Source organism: Uncinocarpus reesii, genomic scaffold, assembly GCF_000003515.1.
Source record: "Uncinocarpus reesii 1704 scaffold_1 genomic scaffold, whole genome shotgun sequence".
Classification (NCBI taxonomy): Eukaryota; Fungi; Ascomycota; class Eurotiomycetes; order Onygenales; family Onygenaceae; genus Uncinocarpus; species Uncinocarpus reesii.
In genome coordinates, this window is record NW_003052500.1 from 5,047,584 (window position 1) to 5,065,457 (window position 17,874).

At 50.3% G+C, this 17,874-nt stretch overlaps 6 protein-coding genes across 6 annotated transcripts; 3 read left to right on the plus strand and 3 right to left on the minus strand.

The window, feature by feature from the left end:
* Positions 1 to 33: 33 nt before the first annotated feature.
* Positions 34 to 3,000, minus strand: UREG_01936 (uncharacterized protein; the record flags this gene model as incomplete). The annotated part of the gene is made up of 1 exon (XM_002542374.1): positions 34 to 3,000. One exon carries the CDS (start codon positions 2,998 to 3,000, stop codon positions 34 to 36), a length of 2,967 nt encoding a protein of 988 aa, XP_002542420.1.
* A 2,875-nt stretch (positions 3,001 to 5,875) lies between these two features.
* On the plus strand, positions 5,876 to 8,312 carry UREG_01937 (uncharacterized protein; the record flags this gene model as incomplete). The annotated part of the gene is made up of 2 exons (XM_002542375.1): positions 5,876 to 6,690; positions 6,764 to 8,312. The coding sequence occupies 2 exons, from the start codon at positions 5,876 to 5,878 to the stop codon at positions 8,310 to 8,312; spliced, it is 2,364 nt and encodes a 787-aa protein (XP_002542421.1).
* A 919-nt stretch (positions 8,313 to 9,231) lies between these two features.
* On the plus strand, positions 9,232 to 9,741 carry UREG_01938 (uncharacterized protein; the record flags this gene model as incomplete). The annotated part of the gene is made up of 1 exon (XM_002542376.1): positions 9,232 to 9,741. One exon carries the CDS (start codon positions 9,232 to 9,234, stop codon positions 9,739 to 9,741), a length of 510 nt encoding a protein of 169 aa, XP_002542422.1.
* A 419-nt stretch (positions 9,742 to 10,160) lies between these two features.
* Positions 10,161 to 10,457, minus strand: UREG_01939 (uncharacterized protein; the record flags this gene model as incomplete). The annotated part of the gene is made up of 2 exons (XM_002542377.1): positions 10,161 to 10,248; positions 10,318 to 10,457. 2 exons carry the CDS (start codon positions 10,455 to 10,457, stop codon positions 10,161 to 10,163), a joined length of 228 nt encoding a protein of 75 aa, XP_002542423.1.
* Positions 10,458 to 11,815: 1,358 nt separating this feature from the next.
* Positions 11,816 to 14,224, plus strand: UREG_01940 (uncharacterized protein; the record flags this gene model as incomplete). The annotated part of the gene is made up of 2 exons (XM_002542378.1): positions 11,816 to 13,112; positions 13,173 to 14,224. 2 exons carry the CDS (start codon positions 11,816 to 11,818, stop codon positions 14,222 to 14,224), a joined length of 2,349 nt encoding a protein of 782 aa, XP_002542424.1.
* Positions 14,225 to 15,317: 1,093 nt separating this feature from the next.
* UREG_01941 (alpha-1,2-mannosyltransferase alg-11) lies at positions 15,318 to 17,166 on the minus strand (the record flags this gene model as incomplete). The annotated part of the gene is made up of 3 exons (XM_002542379.1): positions 15,318 to 16,589; positions 16,647 to 16,782; positions 16,841 to 17,166. The coding sequence occupies 3 exons, from the start codon at positions 17,164 to 17,166 to the stop codon at positions 15,318 to 15,320; spliced, it is 1,734 nt and encodes a 577-aa protein (XP_002542425.1).
* Between the last annotated feature and the right edge of the window lie 708 nt (positions 17,167 to 17,874).

The window sequence follows — 17,874 nt, forward strand, 5'->3', positions numbered from 1 at the left end:
AAAAATGTATCAATAATCAATATCTGACCTACGTCAATCCACGTCGGGAGAGCTGCTTTTCGCCCCTAGAGAGCCGTCATTGCTTCGTCTCCCATCATCGTCATCGTCGTCGTCATCGAGTCCGTCTCCGTCTCCTGCATTTACAACTCGCAGTTTCTCCTTTGGTACTGTAAACGTGACTTGCACCACCCGGCCCTGCGCGGCTGCTTCCACATCCCAATCTTCATCCTCATCTTCGTCATGGTAGTCGATTGTATCCGGGGAAGATGTGCTCCTGCCGCTGCCAGTCCCGCTCTCGAACGATAGCGTACCATCCAACGTTTTTCTCCGGAGCACCGTAGATCTCTCAGCAGGTGATGGCTTGGCATCCCAGTCTTTTGCACCCTTCTTACGTCTCAAAACGGAAGAATTCGTGCTGACGGCTCTTCGTGGCAGCTTTGCGCCACTATCTGGGGTGCCAAAAGAGTCCTCTTGAGCACTGTGGAAACTTTTTGTCGGGCTGGAACTTATACTTCGCTCCAAGCTGGGAGCCAGATTTGAGTCTAGGGAATTGGTCCTGGCATTTTCCGGTTTCTTCGCCAAACTGAGCGCGCGACGAACGGATCCAACCCATTCTCGGGCCTTGGTTTTATTTTGAATTGGCGGATCTCGTCTTTCAGACGGAAGTAAGGAGCTAGCCCCAACTCCAAACGGCGATCCAGTTTCTCTCTGCCCGCAAACTTCAGTAGTCGGTGTTGGTTGTAAAGCTTGGGGGATAAACATCAGATCATTGGCTAGCAAATGTGGAGGAGGATATTCAATGTAATGTTTGGTATCCTTCGCTTCACATAATGGGTCAGATAAAGGTAGATTCTGGCGAGACCGGAAGGCGGGCGTTTGGGTAGTAACCAGGTTCAATCCCATTGAGGCCGTCCCATAAGATGACGCCGATATTGACGAATTTGAAGATTCAGAGAGATTAGATAAAGTCCGGTCAGTTTTGTCTGCTAGTTGACGACGACGTCTGTGGATATCGTTTATCGACATATTATTAGATGCAAGACTATGCCTCCATTCCAATTTCGCGTCGTCTCCGAGCCGAGACGGAATCATTGGAGGTGGAAGGCAGGCTTTAACCGGTGAAGGGGGGTCTTTGAAAGGATCTGACATTATCGAACTCTGACTATGCCTCTTTGCCTCCCTTGAGCGTAATGATTGGATTTGGGCCTTGGAACTTTCCTCGTACTCTTCTCCTTCCTCGATGGGATGAATGTTGCAAAATGTCGAAGTCCTTCGCAGGTCATCGGATAATGTTGCCGGTTGATACGTCCTTGAATGCATTCCTCTTTTTGACCCACGCATGGGTACATCAACCAACAGGCCCGTTCTCTCTGCCATAGATCCACCATTTTCATCGTCATTCTTATTTTCAGCATCGGCACCACAACCATCGTCATGCGCATTAAATCCTGTTTGCTTTCGATTCACCTGCACCATGGGCTGATATAATCCGCCAGGCGTTTCGTCAACACTTACATGAGGTCGTTCAGCACCAAGAGCTAAATTTCGGAGTTCTTGCTCACGAACTCTTCTATGGGCTCGTTGGTGACGGGTCCGAGCACAAAATAAAACGATCACTCCTGTAACGGCAGCGGATACGCCGACCCCTAGACCGACGCCAAGGCCAGCCTTTTGGCCCGGAGAAGAGAGCGGTCCTGAACTATCCTTTGAAGAATCGATCTTTTCAAGGGGGATGTAGGTCGTAACCCATGCTTCAGAGGTAACATTGAAAAGGTATAGCCGTGAATTGTCTTGAGGTTCCAAGTTTGACCGTTTTGTGGACCCCGAGATCTCATAACCACCAACCACAGCCATGATTCCGCCAGGAAGCATTGCAGCCCCGTGGCCAAATATGCCAGCAGTGGGTAGATTGCGGACTGCATCTTCAGGGATGGACCAAGTCCACTCCCCCGAACCTCCATACGCTTCACCTAGTTGAAGAATTGCAAGCTGCGGCTGAGCAGGGACAGAAATATCCCCGACCCAGCCACCAAATACAACGAGCTTATCTCCATTTGGAGACAGAACAGCTGTATGGCCTGACCGTGGCTCAATTCCTTGGACGTATTGTGCATCTATTTGCGCAGGTAGCGGCGTAGGAGGGGGCTGAATTGAAATGTAGCTCCAACTGCGCTCAGGCAATGAAAATAGCGCAATTCGCGACATGTTAAGAAAAGCGTTCTGGGTATGACCACCTAGGAGTGCAAAACTCTGTTGTGGCAGTTGCTTCCCGGACGACGAATTTGAGTATGCCGGGAGAAGTGGCGTCATGCTGAAACCGGCTTCTTCGACTGGCGGGGATAAATTCGATGAAATAGAGTATTCATAATAGTTATTATCGAGAGACTGTCCAGGACGCAAAGAGATCATAGTCCTAGAATAATCAGCCGACGAAATCCAGGACTGCTCGTTGACATCGACCGTTGGACACATTCCACCGAAAATATAGACTTCCGAGACCGTCTCCCTTTCTGAATCTGGGAACGCGAACCCGGCGGCTAGGTAATTTGGGCCGGATAAATCCATCTCCTCATTATCTCCACCCTGCTTCACAAATGACTTTGACCAAGTCCCGTTGGCACCAAATCCATCTGCACCAGGCACAAAACGCCACACCTCAGCCAGGCCTGAACGACAGTCACCTGCGTAGACCACCGGGAGACCGGCATTATTTGGGATAGGAACAATATTCCTAACGCCAGGTTCGGGTAAAAAGGATGATGCACCGATCAGGTCCACAAAATGCGGTGCTGATACATCAAATCGAGCTGATAGGTCCAATGCTCGTAGCCGAAGTTCACTAGAGCCGGAAGCCTTGGGCGAGAGGATATATGCCAGGGAGTCATTGTCCCGCGAAGGAGCCCATACGTAAGATGGGTTATAGGGTAAGTTGGCGATAGTGCTGGAAGCCAGCCCGACAGAAAGCTGGATTAAAACCCCGATGCGAATGGCTTTGACCATGACGGTTACAGAGAGATTCTCGTTGCGTTACTCTGCAATATCAAACCATTGTTGCGCGGCGTCGAACGCTCAGTTTAGGTCGATTAAATGGGCCAATTAGACAACCGCCAGCCTGTCTCTCGAGAGTGAAGATAAAGAAACAAGCGCCTTTCAATATCAATCGGGCCACAACAGTTCATCACGGCATGTTCCAATGAAATTCGAAGCGGGGCATCGAGAAGAGGGATCTCTGCAGATGTAGGCAGTGGACAACGCCAACCCACTTTTCTTTGAGCGGACGGCCGCAGGTTCAGCCGGGTGATGGTGGAACATGGGTTCATCAACAGTCCAATTGTTTGCTGTCAACAACGGCAGCGAGATGTTGCGCGGCAACGAGAACGCCAAGACACCCGCTTGAACGGTGGGGCTTCGGAGCCACATAGGCCCGAAGTGCTTATGTAACAATGACGCAACTGCGGGCCGTGCTGTTGAAGCCGCCCGCATCGCTTCGTTTGAGCAGATGATCTCGTCTGGATGGCGCATTAACCATCAGTGGCAAAACGATTCATGGTACTAGGGAATACGTTGGAGATGGGAAGGTGGTGTGATGTCTAGCCCACTCCTCCACGAAAGTAGGTCGGAAATCTTGGTTTTCATAGCACCATCAAGGCCGATATTGTAGGTGCCTCGTCGCTGTGGCGCTACAGGCGTACGTACGCACGCATGTTGCTGTTTGATGCCGATTAGGAGTCACCAACTTTTGGTATTGGTTGGGGGTGTTCCCATTCCAGCCGCCTCTTGCCCGATTCCCCTTCTGCTTACCCGAGCTGCCGTTGAATGTGTACCGTTAAACAAAGCTTCCGTCACGGCCCGTCCAGTATTTCCCCGTTAAGCTGTGCTCGATGCGGAGAACTGTCCGCTGAAAATCCTCCCGATGCCGTGATGATTGACTTGAACACTGGGTTTCTTCAGAGCGTTCTCTGGTGAACCTTATTGTGGTTCTTATGCAAGGGCCGGATTCGATTATCCACTCAGGAATTCACGGGGGTATAATTTATCATCATCGCACCTCAACCAACGACTCATCGTACAGGATTGGGAATAGGGTACGAGAGTTCGGGGTACCATTATGTAGTATACGTCCATGGAGCAATGGGGTTGGTCAGCCACGCGCCACTCCGGCTGATTTGAGAGCTTTCTCCCAAAGAATAATCCCTCTCGAAGGTACATCTTCCATCCGGCAGCACCCTTTTGATCGTTAGATCCGGGTATTGGGGTACAGAACCCAGGCCATTTCGCCCGGTCCAGGCAGGGCATGTGCACCGCCAACAAATTTGCATGTGGACTTGGATGTACCAAGCATCGTCGTATCCAATCGTTTCCTGTATTTTGTTTGCTTCTCGACAGCCCTGGAGCCTGGCATGGCTTGTCAGGGCTGAATCTCAGCAAACTGGGTGTCGTCCACGCCCCCAAGCTTGCCATGAATCTGACTCAAGCGGAAGAACGGCATTGTTTAGCTTCGAGGCCAGTCCTCTTTTTTCTTTGGAATCGACACAAGTACTCCGTACTGTCGGCATTTCAATCCCTGGGCTGCAGAAGTTGGCCGCACGATCAAAAGCAAAGCTTCGTTTCTGGCCGCAACCAGGATGTCGAACGCTCCCGGGCTTGTCAGAAACTTGGCAAGCGTCCGTGCTGGGGGACTGGACCCGCCAATTCATTTTCAGTGGGCGGTTGAACCGCCAAAAAAACAAAAGACGGGACGAGGCCCAAACTCGACTGGGCGGGACGCTTGTCTCGGTCGGGTCTAGCGCCGACGTGCGATACGGACATGCACCTAGCGTGGTAATTTACTCAACATGGACCCGTTCTCTTGGGGCATGGGAGATTGGGATGGGCCCGTGTGCGTGCTCTGACTCTGATATATGAACAGCACCTCAGTATCTCTGGGCCAAACTCCTCAAAGCAAATACGGGGAGTGCAAAGCTAAATTATCTCACTTGGAAAATCCCCAGACACACAACAGCCTGTGTGTGTTGTTTCGCTAAAACTACTTGGTTCCATGTGTTTGATATTGCAAAGGGTCAAACCCCCTTTCCCTCTAGCTGTTACTAGTGTTACATGCCAATACTATTCTTACTAGCGGCACATGGATGCATGTTTCCACGTCAACATCGGCCAATCACAGCCGGCCATACAGTACTAGCCCGCCGTACTGACGGAGATCGATACACACAGAACGTGTAATCCCCTCCAAGAGAACAGACCATCCGCAGACGGAAAAAGTACATCAGGATTCAGATTGCCCACTCTTAGTTTCTGGACCTCACTGCTGCTTGATTTTCACGTTGAACCGGGATCCCCCCCCTCCAGCTTTCCATTGTCAATTATCTGATCCCTTCGCATATCATCTTGCATCTTTGTATAGTTATACCGTCGACCGTGCCGTACCCTGATTGTGCCCTGCCGACAATTTCCACGACCAACGGTGCCCAAGGAGGCTCCCTAGCCAGCACCGCTTAACCCAGCCCACTCTCCCGTTATACTTCTTCGCTTGACACCCATTTTGTTGTATGCCGATCTCGATTCAATCGTCCGTCACTTTTCGTCCGTTGGCGGAATCAAAACATTGGGATCTACTACAGCTCCCAACTAGACTCGACCTGCGTGCGATGGACTCCGAAGCGCTTCCTAGCTATTGAGTGCAGGAAGCACGCAGAGACAACAATTGTGGAAATGAGGACCAAAATAAATATCCTTTGCGGGTAATATCGTGTCTGGTGGCAGCGGATCTGTTCCTACCGGCCTTTCCCCCCTTCATCCCCCGGGTCGTCGCCCCTGGATCAGGCATTGAATGGACACTGGCGTAGAACGGACAAGCTCCCGGCACATCAGCAGCATGGACCAACGATCATCTTCCTCCAAGAAGACGGGTGATGAATGGGATGGCCGAGGCAGATCCCGAAGGCAGCAATCTTCTCGCCACTCTCGCAGTGAGTCGGAGAACAAGGCCTTGGATGCTTCCCAGGGAAGCCAGTCCAAATGGCAGTCGTCAATCATGAGTCCTATCTCAAGACAGATATCCAATACTTTAACGAGGCAGAGAAGCCTGCAGGCTGAATCACGGCCGGAAGAACGTAGGGGTTTGCCTCAGAAATTTAACTTATTTCCGTACCGTCCTCATTCCTCCAACACGTCGAGACCGCCCTCAACCAGCACTTCATCGAGTTCTCTCCGTTCGTTAATGGATCCGAATAGTGGTGATACGCGTTCTGACAGTCGCCCGGGTTCGACGGTAGGTCCGTCACCTAACCCAAGCACCCCGAGAGCCGCGGAAGGAAGCCACCCTGCACCACTGAGCCCTCTATCGGAAGTCCCACCTTCTTCGCGTCACGACATGTCGACGAATCTGCCCGTATATCCTGACCAGTCCTACGCCGTCCTGCAAAGACAACAATACCCTACGCCCTACCCGCCGCCACTCCTTCGCTCACGTAGTTCTTATCCTTCACAGCACACCTGGTCGTCACAATCATCAGGTCATACCTGGGCTCCAGATAATAACGACCGTTCACAAAGTTCACGGACGGCAGGTAACACGCCTATATCTAGCCCCGGACTTTTTTCAGCCCAATTCTCTACATCTATGGGGTCCGAAGATGGCCGTGCTCATCGGTCATTACTTCATCCCACCCACCTACAAGAGCCGAAAGAGTAAGCTTATCTTCTTCATCCTTTCTCTCTTCGACTTCTTATACTACTTACTAACGTCAGAGTTGTGAATTAGAACGCACACCGCTGAGGTCGACCGCGACGTACTCACAGGGAATAAACTTATCAATGAGTATGAAATTCTTGATGAACTAGGCCGAGGAGAACACGGCAAAGTTAAGCTGGGCCGCCATATGAAAACCGGCCAGAGAGTCGCGATCAAGATCGTTCAACGCTATTCGAAAAGACGCCGGTTGGGGAAACTCGGGAATCCTGAGGATAAAGTGAAGAAAGAAGTAGCGATTCTCAAGAAAGCTCGTCATCCGAACGTTGTGAGCCTGCTTGAGGTTATTGATGATCCAAATCAGCAGAAGGTCTACATCGTGCTAGAATACGTGGAGAATGGTGAAATCATTTGGCGCAAGAAGGGACTTCGAGAAATTGTGACTGCTGATAAACGTCGGCTAAGCCGGGAAAAACAGGGCATCGCTGAGTCTGCATCTTTCCTTGAGGATAGTTTACAATATGTTAAGACGATGCAAAGGCGCCGGCAGCGCAGAGAAATTATCCACAAGAAGAAACAGTCGGCATCAACGCGAATGGCTGGGATTCCAGCATGGAGTTTGGAACATGGAGGTGAATCTGATGATGAGTATGGCCCCGAGTACACGATGCCTTGTCTACCGGTTTCTGCGGACCAGGAACGCCTAACCACCGCAATCTCGCCAAGTCATTCTGTATCGTCTACCAGTGAGTTTGAAAAACGAATGCGCGAATCTGCTCTTGCTGCTGTTGAAGGAAGTATGTACGGAGCCTATGCCTCGGATCCTTCTTTGGAACGACGCTTCAGTATCGCATCAAATATTCTATCTTGCCAGTCGTCCGAGTCAGATTGGCCGTCCGACGACGACGATATGGCATACGTTCCATGCCTAACTATCTCTGAAGCACGTTCGGCTTTTCGAGACGCTGTCTTGGGTCTTGAGTATCTCCATTATCAGGGTATTATACACCGGGATATCAAGCCGGCCAACCTCTTAGTTACATCAGATCACGTTGTCAAAATATCAGACTTTGGTGTTTCCTATCTTGGGCGGCCGATTCGGGATGATGAGGAAGAACAAATAGCTGAAACCGATGCCGCTGAGTTGGATGATGCGCGTGAACTTTCAAAGACCGTTGGAACGCCAGCCTTCTATGCACCCGAACTTTGTTACACTGGAACCGAATTCGAGGACAAAATTGGCAAGGTTCCTAGGATTACAGGCGCTATAGACGTTTGGTCGTTGGGTGTCACTCTCTACGGAATGATCTTCGGGAGACTTCCTTTCCTTGCGGACGATGAGTACGGTCTATTCCACAACATTGTAAAGGCCGACGTATTCATTCCAAGGCAGCGCCTGAAACCAATTGAAGCCGAGCCCTATTCTACTCAGATGCCGACGGTCATGAATAGCAATAAACGAACAGAAGAAGAGCTTGTTTATGAATCGATTGACGATGAACTCAGGGATCTCTTCAAACGCCTTCTTGAAAAGGACCCTACGAAGCGGATCACCTTGAAAGAAATCAAGCACCACCCTTGGGTCCTTCGAGACATACAAGATCCCAAGAGGCTGGATTGAACGAACTGACCCTGGGTACCAGAGCAAAGGCAAGAGGATTGAAGTTTCCAACGAGGAAGTCACACGGGCTGTCACGAAATTGCCGTTCATTGAGCGAGTAAAGTCCAACGTCGCAAGATGGGGAGGTAATATTTTTGGTCGTTCAAGGGAAAGTCGAAAAAGAGCCCCCAGCTCTGTGACTTCCATTGATGGTCAGTCTACTTCATCGTCCAGCAGCATGGCTGTTGGCAAAGAAATACTCCGGGAATTACGACGATCGAGCTTGCGAGGCGATGAAGACGCTACACGGATACCCAGGATTGCAAGGGAAGGCGAGCACCCATTGTCTCAGAGTGTGGTCGCAAGCCCTGTCTTTGAAGACGGAACTGATTATTTTAGCCAAAGTCGCAGGCAAACTAGCGGGAATCGCACTCCAAGTCGCGACCACAGGCCAAACTTACCTGGACGGAGCACGTCGACCTTTTCCAATGCCCCTTCGATCAAAACAATTCGACCGGCGAGGCATGAGCTCATTTCACCCCGGCGGGACTCGTCACCCCCACATACTTTCGAAAGCAGCGCGAGTTCTAACGTCAGTGGAATATTCGGAGGAGCGGGACTAAAACTCACCAAAAGTTGGCAAATCGGTGAAAGACGTCGGGAAAAATCGCCCTTTTCAGACCGAGCTTCCTTCGATGGCGATGGGCATGGTTCACCAAGCGTTGCTGTTAGCACTGCTTCCGCAACTGGTCATGTGGAAACCCCTAATATTCGGGACCCTACACTGGTTTCCCCCGATTCCAATGAAGACTGGAATGCCACTGTGCGGCCAGTCGGTCGCCATCGAAGAAGCGTGTCGCACCAGTGTGTTGAAGAGGCTCCACCATATTCTTCTAGATTGACACAGGATTCGCTACATTGGCACCGCATGCAAGGAGATATGAATCTTCGAGTAAATACGGGATTGGTCTTTAAGCAGAATAATGATCGGGAGCAAATGTACGCCTCGAGGGAAACCGACTCTGACCAAGCAGCGAAGGAGCAAGTAGATGCATACAAGCAACCTCCTTCCAGGCCGATGACCTCCCCTCCTTCTGCAGTCACTGTGTCTTCGTCGTCGGCAGATGATTTCACAAGTGGAATGTCTTATTGCGCGTCCCATCCGAGCATACCGTCAGTTGTGTCCGGGGCATCATCTCTTTCGAATGATGGCTCCCATCTATATTCTGGGGTACATGACAAGGACCCTGACAAGGTACCGCCCTTACTCCGAACTGGAGAGACCGTCACGAATGCAAAGAGTACGTATGAACGGCCGCATGAAGATGAGTTAAGGTATGATTGCGACGACGAGGATGACGGCGAAAGCAGCGATGAAGGCATCACCTTTGGCAGGAAAAGGTCAAAATCGGCTGGCGACAAGTCGAAAAACGACTACATGAGACCATGAATATTACTCCTTGTTTCTTCGCAGTGGGCATGTAATGAAAAACCTATGTTTTATAACTTTGCAGCTGTGTATACATCGGCATTTCCTGGCCCTTTCTCAGTGCTTTTCAGGACCATGCTACCCGTTGTTCAATTTCCGGCCCCAGTCCGCACACCTACACTTTTTTGAAATTTGCTCAAGCGTTTTACAACATAGGGACGAGCATAATTAGGCGGGATTCTTTGTTTTTGTTTCCCTTTTTCTCAGTGAATTCTTTCATTCCTCAATTCACGTCGATAAAGGCTCAAGATCCCGGGCGACTTCGAGTTCTTTTTTTTTTTTATTTTTACTTTTATTCCTGATGGATTCTTATCGTCTCTTATATTCTATCTTTATTTTCCTGGAAAAGACAAAGACGGTTGGGGTGGGTTATCTGGTATTTACTTGGACTTGGAGCATCTTAAAGGGTTGGTCATTACTCGGCTCTGTTTTGTCCATGGGGCATTCGGCATCTGGCATTTTGGATACCTTTGCAATTACCATGTTTATATACAATTGGGGGCATTTGGTAAATAATAATTTTGAACGCTGTCCTACCAGGCTACGCAGGTATAAAAGCCGCTTTGACGTCTAGCTAAAGTGCATTTTGCCCATTTGGAACCCTGTTGTAGCCAACTATCGGCACGGAAGAGCATCGCCTTTCTCCATGTGGATTCGCCGGGCTGAGGCAGGTCCATGATCAACAAAGAATTTCGCTTGTATCATTATTAGGTTTGCTTCCTGCGAGGCTTCTCGGGCTGATCTGCTTTCTTAAGCCTCAGGGCGGTAGGTCGTTTCTGAGCCAGGATTTTCATGTGTTTCTATTTATAGCCGTGACGCTCGTGTGCGAAATTTGGCGTTAGGCCTTGATAGGAGGGCAGCTCAGTTTGATGGGCTGCGAGATCGCAGGTGAATTAACCAGATTATCAGCCTTTTTACAGAGAGGGAGAAGCACTCAGCGGAAGAGTATCGACCAGATTCAAGTAGGAAATCCAAGTATAAACATGATTCGGTTGAGGATGCCTCTTTACCTCTTCCTTATCGACTAAAACGTGTATTTGTGGCTGCTTTAGAGGCGTGAAACTTCTCTACTTTTGTCATGGGCTTCAGGATATAGCGACTGAGTGTGCCAGAGATAAATTTCCTGTATGCTCTTTGGAGGTGCACGTAGTTCCTCTTCTCGCCGTGGGCTTGATTCAAATCCGCACCGAGTGTGCTGGGCGAGAAAGAGTCAGTTTAGCGCCTGAATATTGCATATATCAGGGGACAGAGTGATCGATGGCGGCCTTTGCCCAAGTTCTAGTGAAAGAGACTCGCATCTGCAGTTGAATACCGACAATGAAATGGTGCTCTCCCCGCGGTGCTCTCCAACAATGAACAGCAGTGTTGTCCGGCCGCAGAGTCGCAAGTTGCTCCCTGCATCAGCTGCATGAATGCAAGTGGCAGGGCTGTCTGGCCCCCAATCGAATGCTGCTGCTTGCTCCTGTTCTTTGGCCCAGTCCAGCCGCGGATCGTGTTCGAGCAGCTTGAGCGTCGGGACGTGCTGAGTCGGCCAGCTCGCATCTCTCCTTTTTGCAACTGTTGAATATGTTGAACGTCCTGTGCGATCCCGGTTAATCTCCGCGTTGCTGTCGACAGGGCACTTGTCGTGTTTTAGGCATAGCGGGGTGTCTTTTTCACCTCGCAAACACCAACTTCCTGTCGCTCTTCACAGCATCAACATCGTGCCGCCCGCCGCTTCACCTCGTCGCTCAGCTGTCTCGTATGTTGTTCTGCCTCCCTGAAACGTCATGCTCTTGTTTGTCGGCCAGGAACTAATATTTGCTTCTGCTCTGCTTGCGCCACGATAGATCTGCCAGGTACAGCAAATTAGAGGAGCTCCAGGTCACTGCCACACACCGCTGCACTCCCCTGCGACTAGGGGCCATTTCCCGCTTCCCCAACTCCCTTCGACTCCTGCGAGCACTCGAATGAGATCGCGTCCCAAGACCCGACCGCCGTTAGCACTGTTGGATCTATTTCTGGATTCCTCTGTTGGTTTCGCGTTTGCGTGATCATGGAGGTCCCGCAGCAGAATCGGGGCAGGTCCCCTTCGATCGCCGCCGATAACAATCCAAACATAAACCCCTCCAACCCCGTCAACCCGGCCGGCCACAAATATCAAGATCAGACTGCGACGTTCGCTTTGGATCCCGCCCTCTCTGCGTCCCATCTCCCCCCGTCGCCGTCGCTCTTCCCCAGCTCGAACCCTGCCACCGGCGCTGCGGACGCCTATGCGATCAACAATTCGTTTATGCACAGCGCGGCCACATTGGATAGCAATCTGCTGCACCCAAACCTTGCGCCAGACCCGTTATATACCCAGAACCAGAACTATTCGCAGTCCTTTGAGGCGAGCTTTATCCAGCAGCTCGAGCATTCCTCGAACTTGAAAGCGGATCCAGGGAATAGCAATCACATCTCCAATCTCCTGCCTTCAGACGAGCTGAACTTTGACGAATTCACAATGTACCAGAACAGCACTTCGGCACCCGATTTCTCCTCGTCGCTGATGCTAGACCCCCAGCTCGCCCAATCCTCGCCGCACCTCAACCAGTCCATCAACCCCGCTGATCTCAGCAGAGTGTCTTCTCCCCATAATCCCTCCCCACCCCATCTAGCCCCCCCGGAATCGCACTCACCACGCCCTACATCTCCAGTATCAACGCCGGGAACCTACTATACTCCTCAGCATTCGCGCCACACTTCTCTTGATCCCGCCAGCGCAGCGTATATCACAGGACATGGACACTCGGATTGGCAAGGAATGCTTGGAAACCCGTCATTCCAGGGCCATAGAAGAGCTCCATCAGAACACTCGGACGTCTCTTCTGTGACTCACTCCCCGTATCTGCCCCAAGATAACAGCTTTGACCCTGCTGATAATAGCCATTCACCACTTCTAATGGCACAACCTGATCCTTTGCTATACGAGAATGCCCTCGGAATTGGATCGTTCACTATTTCAGATCAAGATCAAGCATTCAGTCCTGCCCACAGTCCTTACAATATGTCCCCTCGATTAATACCACAACAACCAGGGGGGGATGTGGGACCCGATAACTCTTTCCTCACCACTCAGACACTGAACAATCAGTTTGCCCCTTCTCCCTTGGATACCTATACCTTGAAAACGGATACGTCTGGTCTTCCTCCCTTGCAATCGCAGAATAGCCCAAGTGAAATGGGCCAAGCTGCTCAGATGAAACCGCCCGTTATCAGTGTAGAATTTGCACCCCCGTCGAGGACCTCCACTTTCGAAACAGGCAATAAGCTAGAAGGAGATAAGGATACTTTAAGCCCGCCCATCAGTCGTAAGGCACCCCCTTGATTCTGCTAGCATGGAAGCCAGAAGACACTGATAAACTGCACAGGACGAGGTAGAAGTCAATCTGACCCGTTTGCGCAATCTATGCCACGCTCATTATCGACTTCCGCCGTCAACGCACCGTTCCCCAGCATGCCACATGATCCGCGTTCACTATCACCGTTTCCTCGCAGCACCGGTACCCTCAGCACTCCATCTTCTCGTGAAACGTCGCCGGCGGCCAAGAACCGACGGCAGTCGACTTCATCGATAGATAGTCGCAACTATATTCTTGACCTTGCGGATCCTCAGCGCCCCGGCTCGAATGCGGGTGATTCAAAACGTGTACAGAAGCATCCAGCCACGTTTCAGTGCACTCTTTGCCCGAAAAGATTTACACGTGCTTATAACTTGCGCTCCCACCTTCGGACCCATACCGACGAACGGCCGTTTGTTTGCACTGTTTGCGGCAAAGCATTTGCGCGCCAGCATGATAGAAAGCGGCATGAAGGGTTGCATTCCGGGGAGAAAAAGTTCGTTTGTCGTGGAGATCTAACACTCGGTGGGCAGTGGGGTTGTGGACGCCGCTTTGCTAGAGCCGACGCCTTGGGAAGGCATTTTAGGTCAGAAGCCGGCAGAGTGTGTATAAAACCACTATTAGACGAAGAAGCTGCAGAACATGCACGGAAGTTACGAGAACAGCAGCACCAGCACCAGCAGCAGCTCACGGGACACTTGCAACCCGTCCATCAATCCATCACAATACAAGGCATGGACCCCCAGCACCAGGCGTTTACTCTTCCTGCTGCGCTCTTGGCGCAGTATCCTGCTCTTCAGAATTTACAATGGGATCAAATATCCTCCCAACCAGATGATAATACCGATTTTGGAGGTAGCGGTGGACGCCGAAGCTTTGATGCCAGCTCTGGTGGCGAGTTTGGATTCGGTGATGATGAAGAGACCGGATTGAGTAGCGGGTATGTGAGCGGACAAGGAACAGGACCTGGTCCCGCGTCACAAGACCAAATGCTAGGCATTAATCAGGGTGGTGGTGCTGGTGGTGGCGGTTGGCATCCTCATCCCGGTGGGTGGACAGGTGATTACGATGGCAGCAAATAGGCCATTATATGCGTTTACCTACCACTTGGCTGCTTTCTCGGACCGACATTCGATCGCGTTTGCTTTACCTTCCTGATTTATTTGAACTTTTATTTCAATTCTTGTCTTCTGATTCCCACATGTGTCGTTTCCCCTAGTTCGATGCACTTTACAACATATCCTTGCCAATTCGATCGCACGACGTTTTCCACGTGAGGGGGTGAGCGGTGTTTAACAATGACATAGAGGATGGCACATACATCTATCTCATCTTGTTGGGTACAGTAGGTTTTATACTCATTCACATTTTTTTGGCCCTCTTCTACTCTATTCCAGTTTTCAGCTTGGGTTATACCCTTTCACTAGTCACTTGTTCCCTTGAGTATCTACACCGGCTTACGGTTTTCTGACATGTCGAATCTAACCTTCCTTTTTTGTCTTCTTTCCTTTTGGTTGATGGGTTGGTCTTTTGCGGTTATATATGTTGGTGATGTCGCCATACATTTGGGCCTTTATAAGTCGTCAAGACACAATAACAAGATATAATAAAAACAGGTTCAGAGTGATGTTTTCTTTCCCCTATCCCTAGCCTGGTCATTGAATCTAGAAAAGAGGGCTGATTTTCTATTACTTCCTGTATCCATTGACGAAAATGGGGCTTCCTGTCACTCTTACTTTGAGTGTGACAGCAAAAGGTGGTTGAGCAGGGTCTGTCTAATTGGAAAGATCTCAGGAGCCCTAACTCTTCATTGTAGGACGTCGCCCCTTTTCTTGACAGGGGAGATAAACCGAGAATAATCAAAAAGTTGAACATAACTAATAGGAAGACAATGCCACCACATGCTAGCAACAAGTCTAGATGATATCCCCAACGGCGACCCAGGCAAGTTATATACACCAGGTTATCCATGGCCTCAAGGCAGGAGGATACATACAGTACCGGTTCATCTGTTGTTCACTCTAAATCTCAATCGCAAACTTCGGGAACGCTGAAGGTATTGGGAATATAATCCTACATATAAACAACTATGTGTTACATTGTCAACACCTGCATAACTCATGCTGAAACAACTCTAGACGATTTTCATCGTGGGTAGGGATGTAAAATCACGCTTCAAACACCGAATACACCAAATGTTTGCAGATGTAAACAACACCTCCCAGCCCTCTGTCTGCGCAAGTCAACCAGTTTCTCCATTTGCGTTAGCCACTTTCGCACAAACTCCTCTTCTGTGAACCGCTGTGCTGACTTCCTGGCTCTGGCCCTCATTGCAACCCTTTCCGCCTCCGGCAAAGCCAACGCCGCTTCAAAAGCAGCTGCAAATTCAACCTCCGTCGCTGCCCTGAATCCAGTGGCCCCGTCGTCCAAATCAACCACGATATCCATCTTGGGGCCACCGGAGTCATGAACAACGCTGATCAAACCTGCCGCTTGGTACTCGACGATTCCAATGCCGAAATGCTCATTCCACATGGCGTTCGTGCCGACGGACGCGTGGCGTAGATTATCTAGCACTGTAGGCCAGCTGGCATCGCAAATGAAGGTCGTGTTATCGCGGATTTTTAGTTCGTGTGCGAGGAGGCGGAGGTTATAGATATGGGTTTCGTCGGGGCTAGAGTGGCGCACGGAGCCAATGAGGATAAGCTTTGGTTCTGAGTTCGAAGTAGAAGGCGAGGATGGGTTAGGAGTGCTATCAGACGAAGCCGAGTTTCGAATCCTGAACTGTTTAAGGAAGCGTGCGAATGCGCGTAGAATGAGAGCGTGATTCTTTTCTGGCCGAAATTGGGCAACGTAAAGAATTGACGGCTCCCGAGATTGTCGTTCGCTCAATAAGTCTATTTTAATCCCTTCGAGATCTGAAACCGCCACGGGAGGGAAGATGACAACAGGCTCGCGATTCTGTTTTCTGGTCTTCCTGGCTGGGAGCCACAAAGCGTTGATGTGTCCGGACGTCCAGGAAGAGTTACACATTACGACGTCAATGGTGCTTCCAACCCAACCGTATAATCTCGCGAAAGCATGCCAATACTGGCGTTTAGCCAAGCCTTTCCAGCCCGTCCCGGCACCAGCGTTGAGACCTTTGTGGCCAGTTTTATCGTCCAGTGAGTCTAACATATCTGTTGAAATCGTGGGGTAATGGACATAGGCTCCCGTGGGGACAGACGGAAAGAGGAAGTTCGAAAGTGCCAAGGCAAACGCGTAGCCCATCGTGTCAACGAATATATCCGGCACCAAAAGAGTGAACGCATCGTACGCGAGAATCAACGAGCCGAGCGACTGCCCGAGAAGGGTAAAATGAGGGTAGGTGGTGCTGAGAACATATCTACGAGTAGAGAGATAGCAAAATATGACTGTCGGAGGGTAGAGTTGAATGTTAAAGCGCCTCTTTAAACACAAGAGATTAGCTGATTTCAGAGACAATCGGGGCAATCACATGCATACTTCTATATTCTTCAGCATAGCTGTTTTATCTACATCTTGATCGCCGGTGTATATGACACAAATGGCTTTGGGCCATCGCTTTTGAGTTGCCCTAACAGCAGCCCACAGAACTCGTTCGCCGCCGCCGCCCGCATTGCTAGAATCACTTTTAGTAACCTTCGAAGGGCCGCAAGAATTAAGTTTCATAATCTTACCAAAAAGGGTGAAAAAACCCTACAAATCCGTCCCAACCGTTTTCTTCGATACTCCCACCGGGCGCGTCCGATGCATATCTCTCAACTTTCTCCCAGTCGTCGTCTTCAGCTTTGGATTGCCTATCTTTTCGAGATCGATAATCCTCCTCCTCAACTCGGACTCGTGCTCGAATGAGTTCGCGTTTGCCCTTGGTCCGTTTCCTTATGCGACAGCCGAGTCCTCGCAGAGCGAGGCGTATTGGATATCCGGCTACAGTCGGGAAGAAGAACGCGAGCGTGAGGATCGAGAGGAGTGTTGTGATTGAGGAGGGGATGAACATGAGCATTTCGAACCAGAGAGCAACAAAAATGCCACAACTATCAGCTCATGTTTGGAGAGAAGATCAAGTCCACGTCGGAACCAGCTGTAGAGGTTGTCCAGCACCAAAGCGGCAATCGACAAGAAACGGTTCAGGAACATGGCTGATGACATAATTAACTAGCTGTCTTATCAGCCTTATCAGTAGTCACGTGCGACAATATTGCTTGGCACTTTGTTTGGTCTGTTTGGCCTGTTTGCACTGACAGCATGTTTGCTTCCAGAGAAAACGAATTCGAGGTGAAGCACGTCGACTCATATCTATCACGCCGCGTTGTCAATTGCTCGGATTTTAGCAGCCTCCTCTTCGGCCAGCACTTTAGGCGATGAGACCGCCTTTCGCTTTTGCGCCCCGGCCCTCCTTTGCGTTTCGTACGCTAAATCGATCCCGACACAATGGAGACCGCAGCCGCCATTTTCATGCTTCCAGACCAAACCAAATCATAAACGAATCGATTCTTTTGGCCCATAGCGTTTTGGAAGGGGTTCATTCTGCTACTGGCCTTCCATGGGTAGCATCAATCCCTCTCACCGCCGTCCTGGTTCGATTGACAGTCGCGATGCCTTTGCAGATCTGGCAATTATCGCATGCTCGCCGAAAGACACAATTAAATCCATTATTGATTGCATGGGGCCGTACTTTCCAGAAGCAAGTTATGGACGCAGCTGTTGCAAA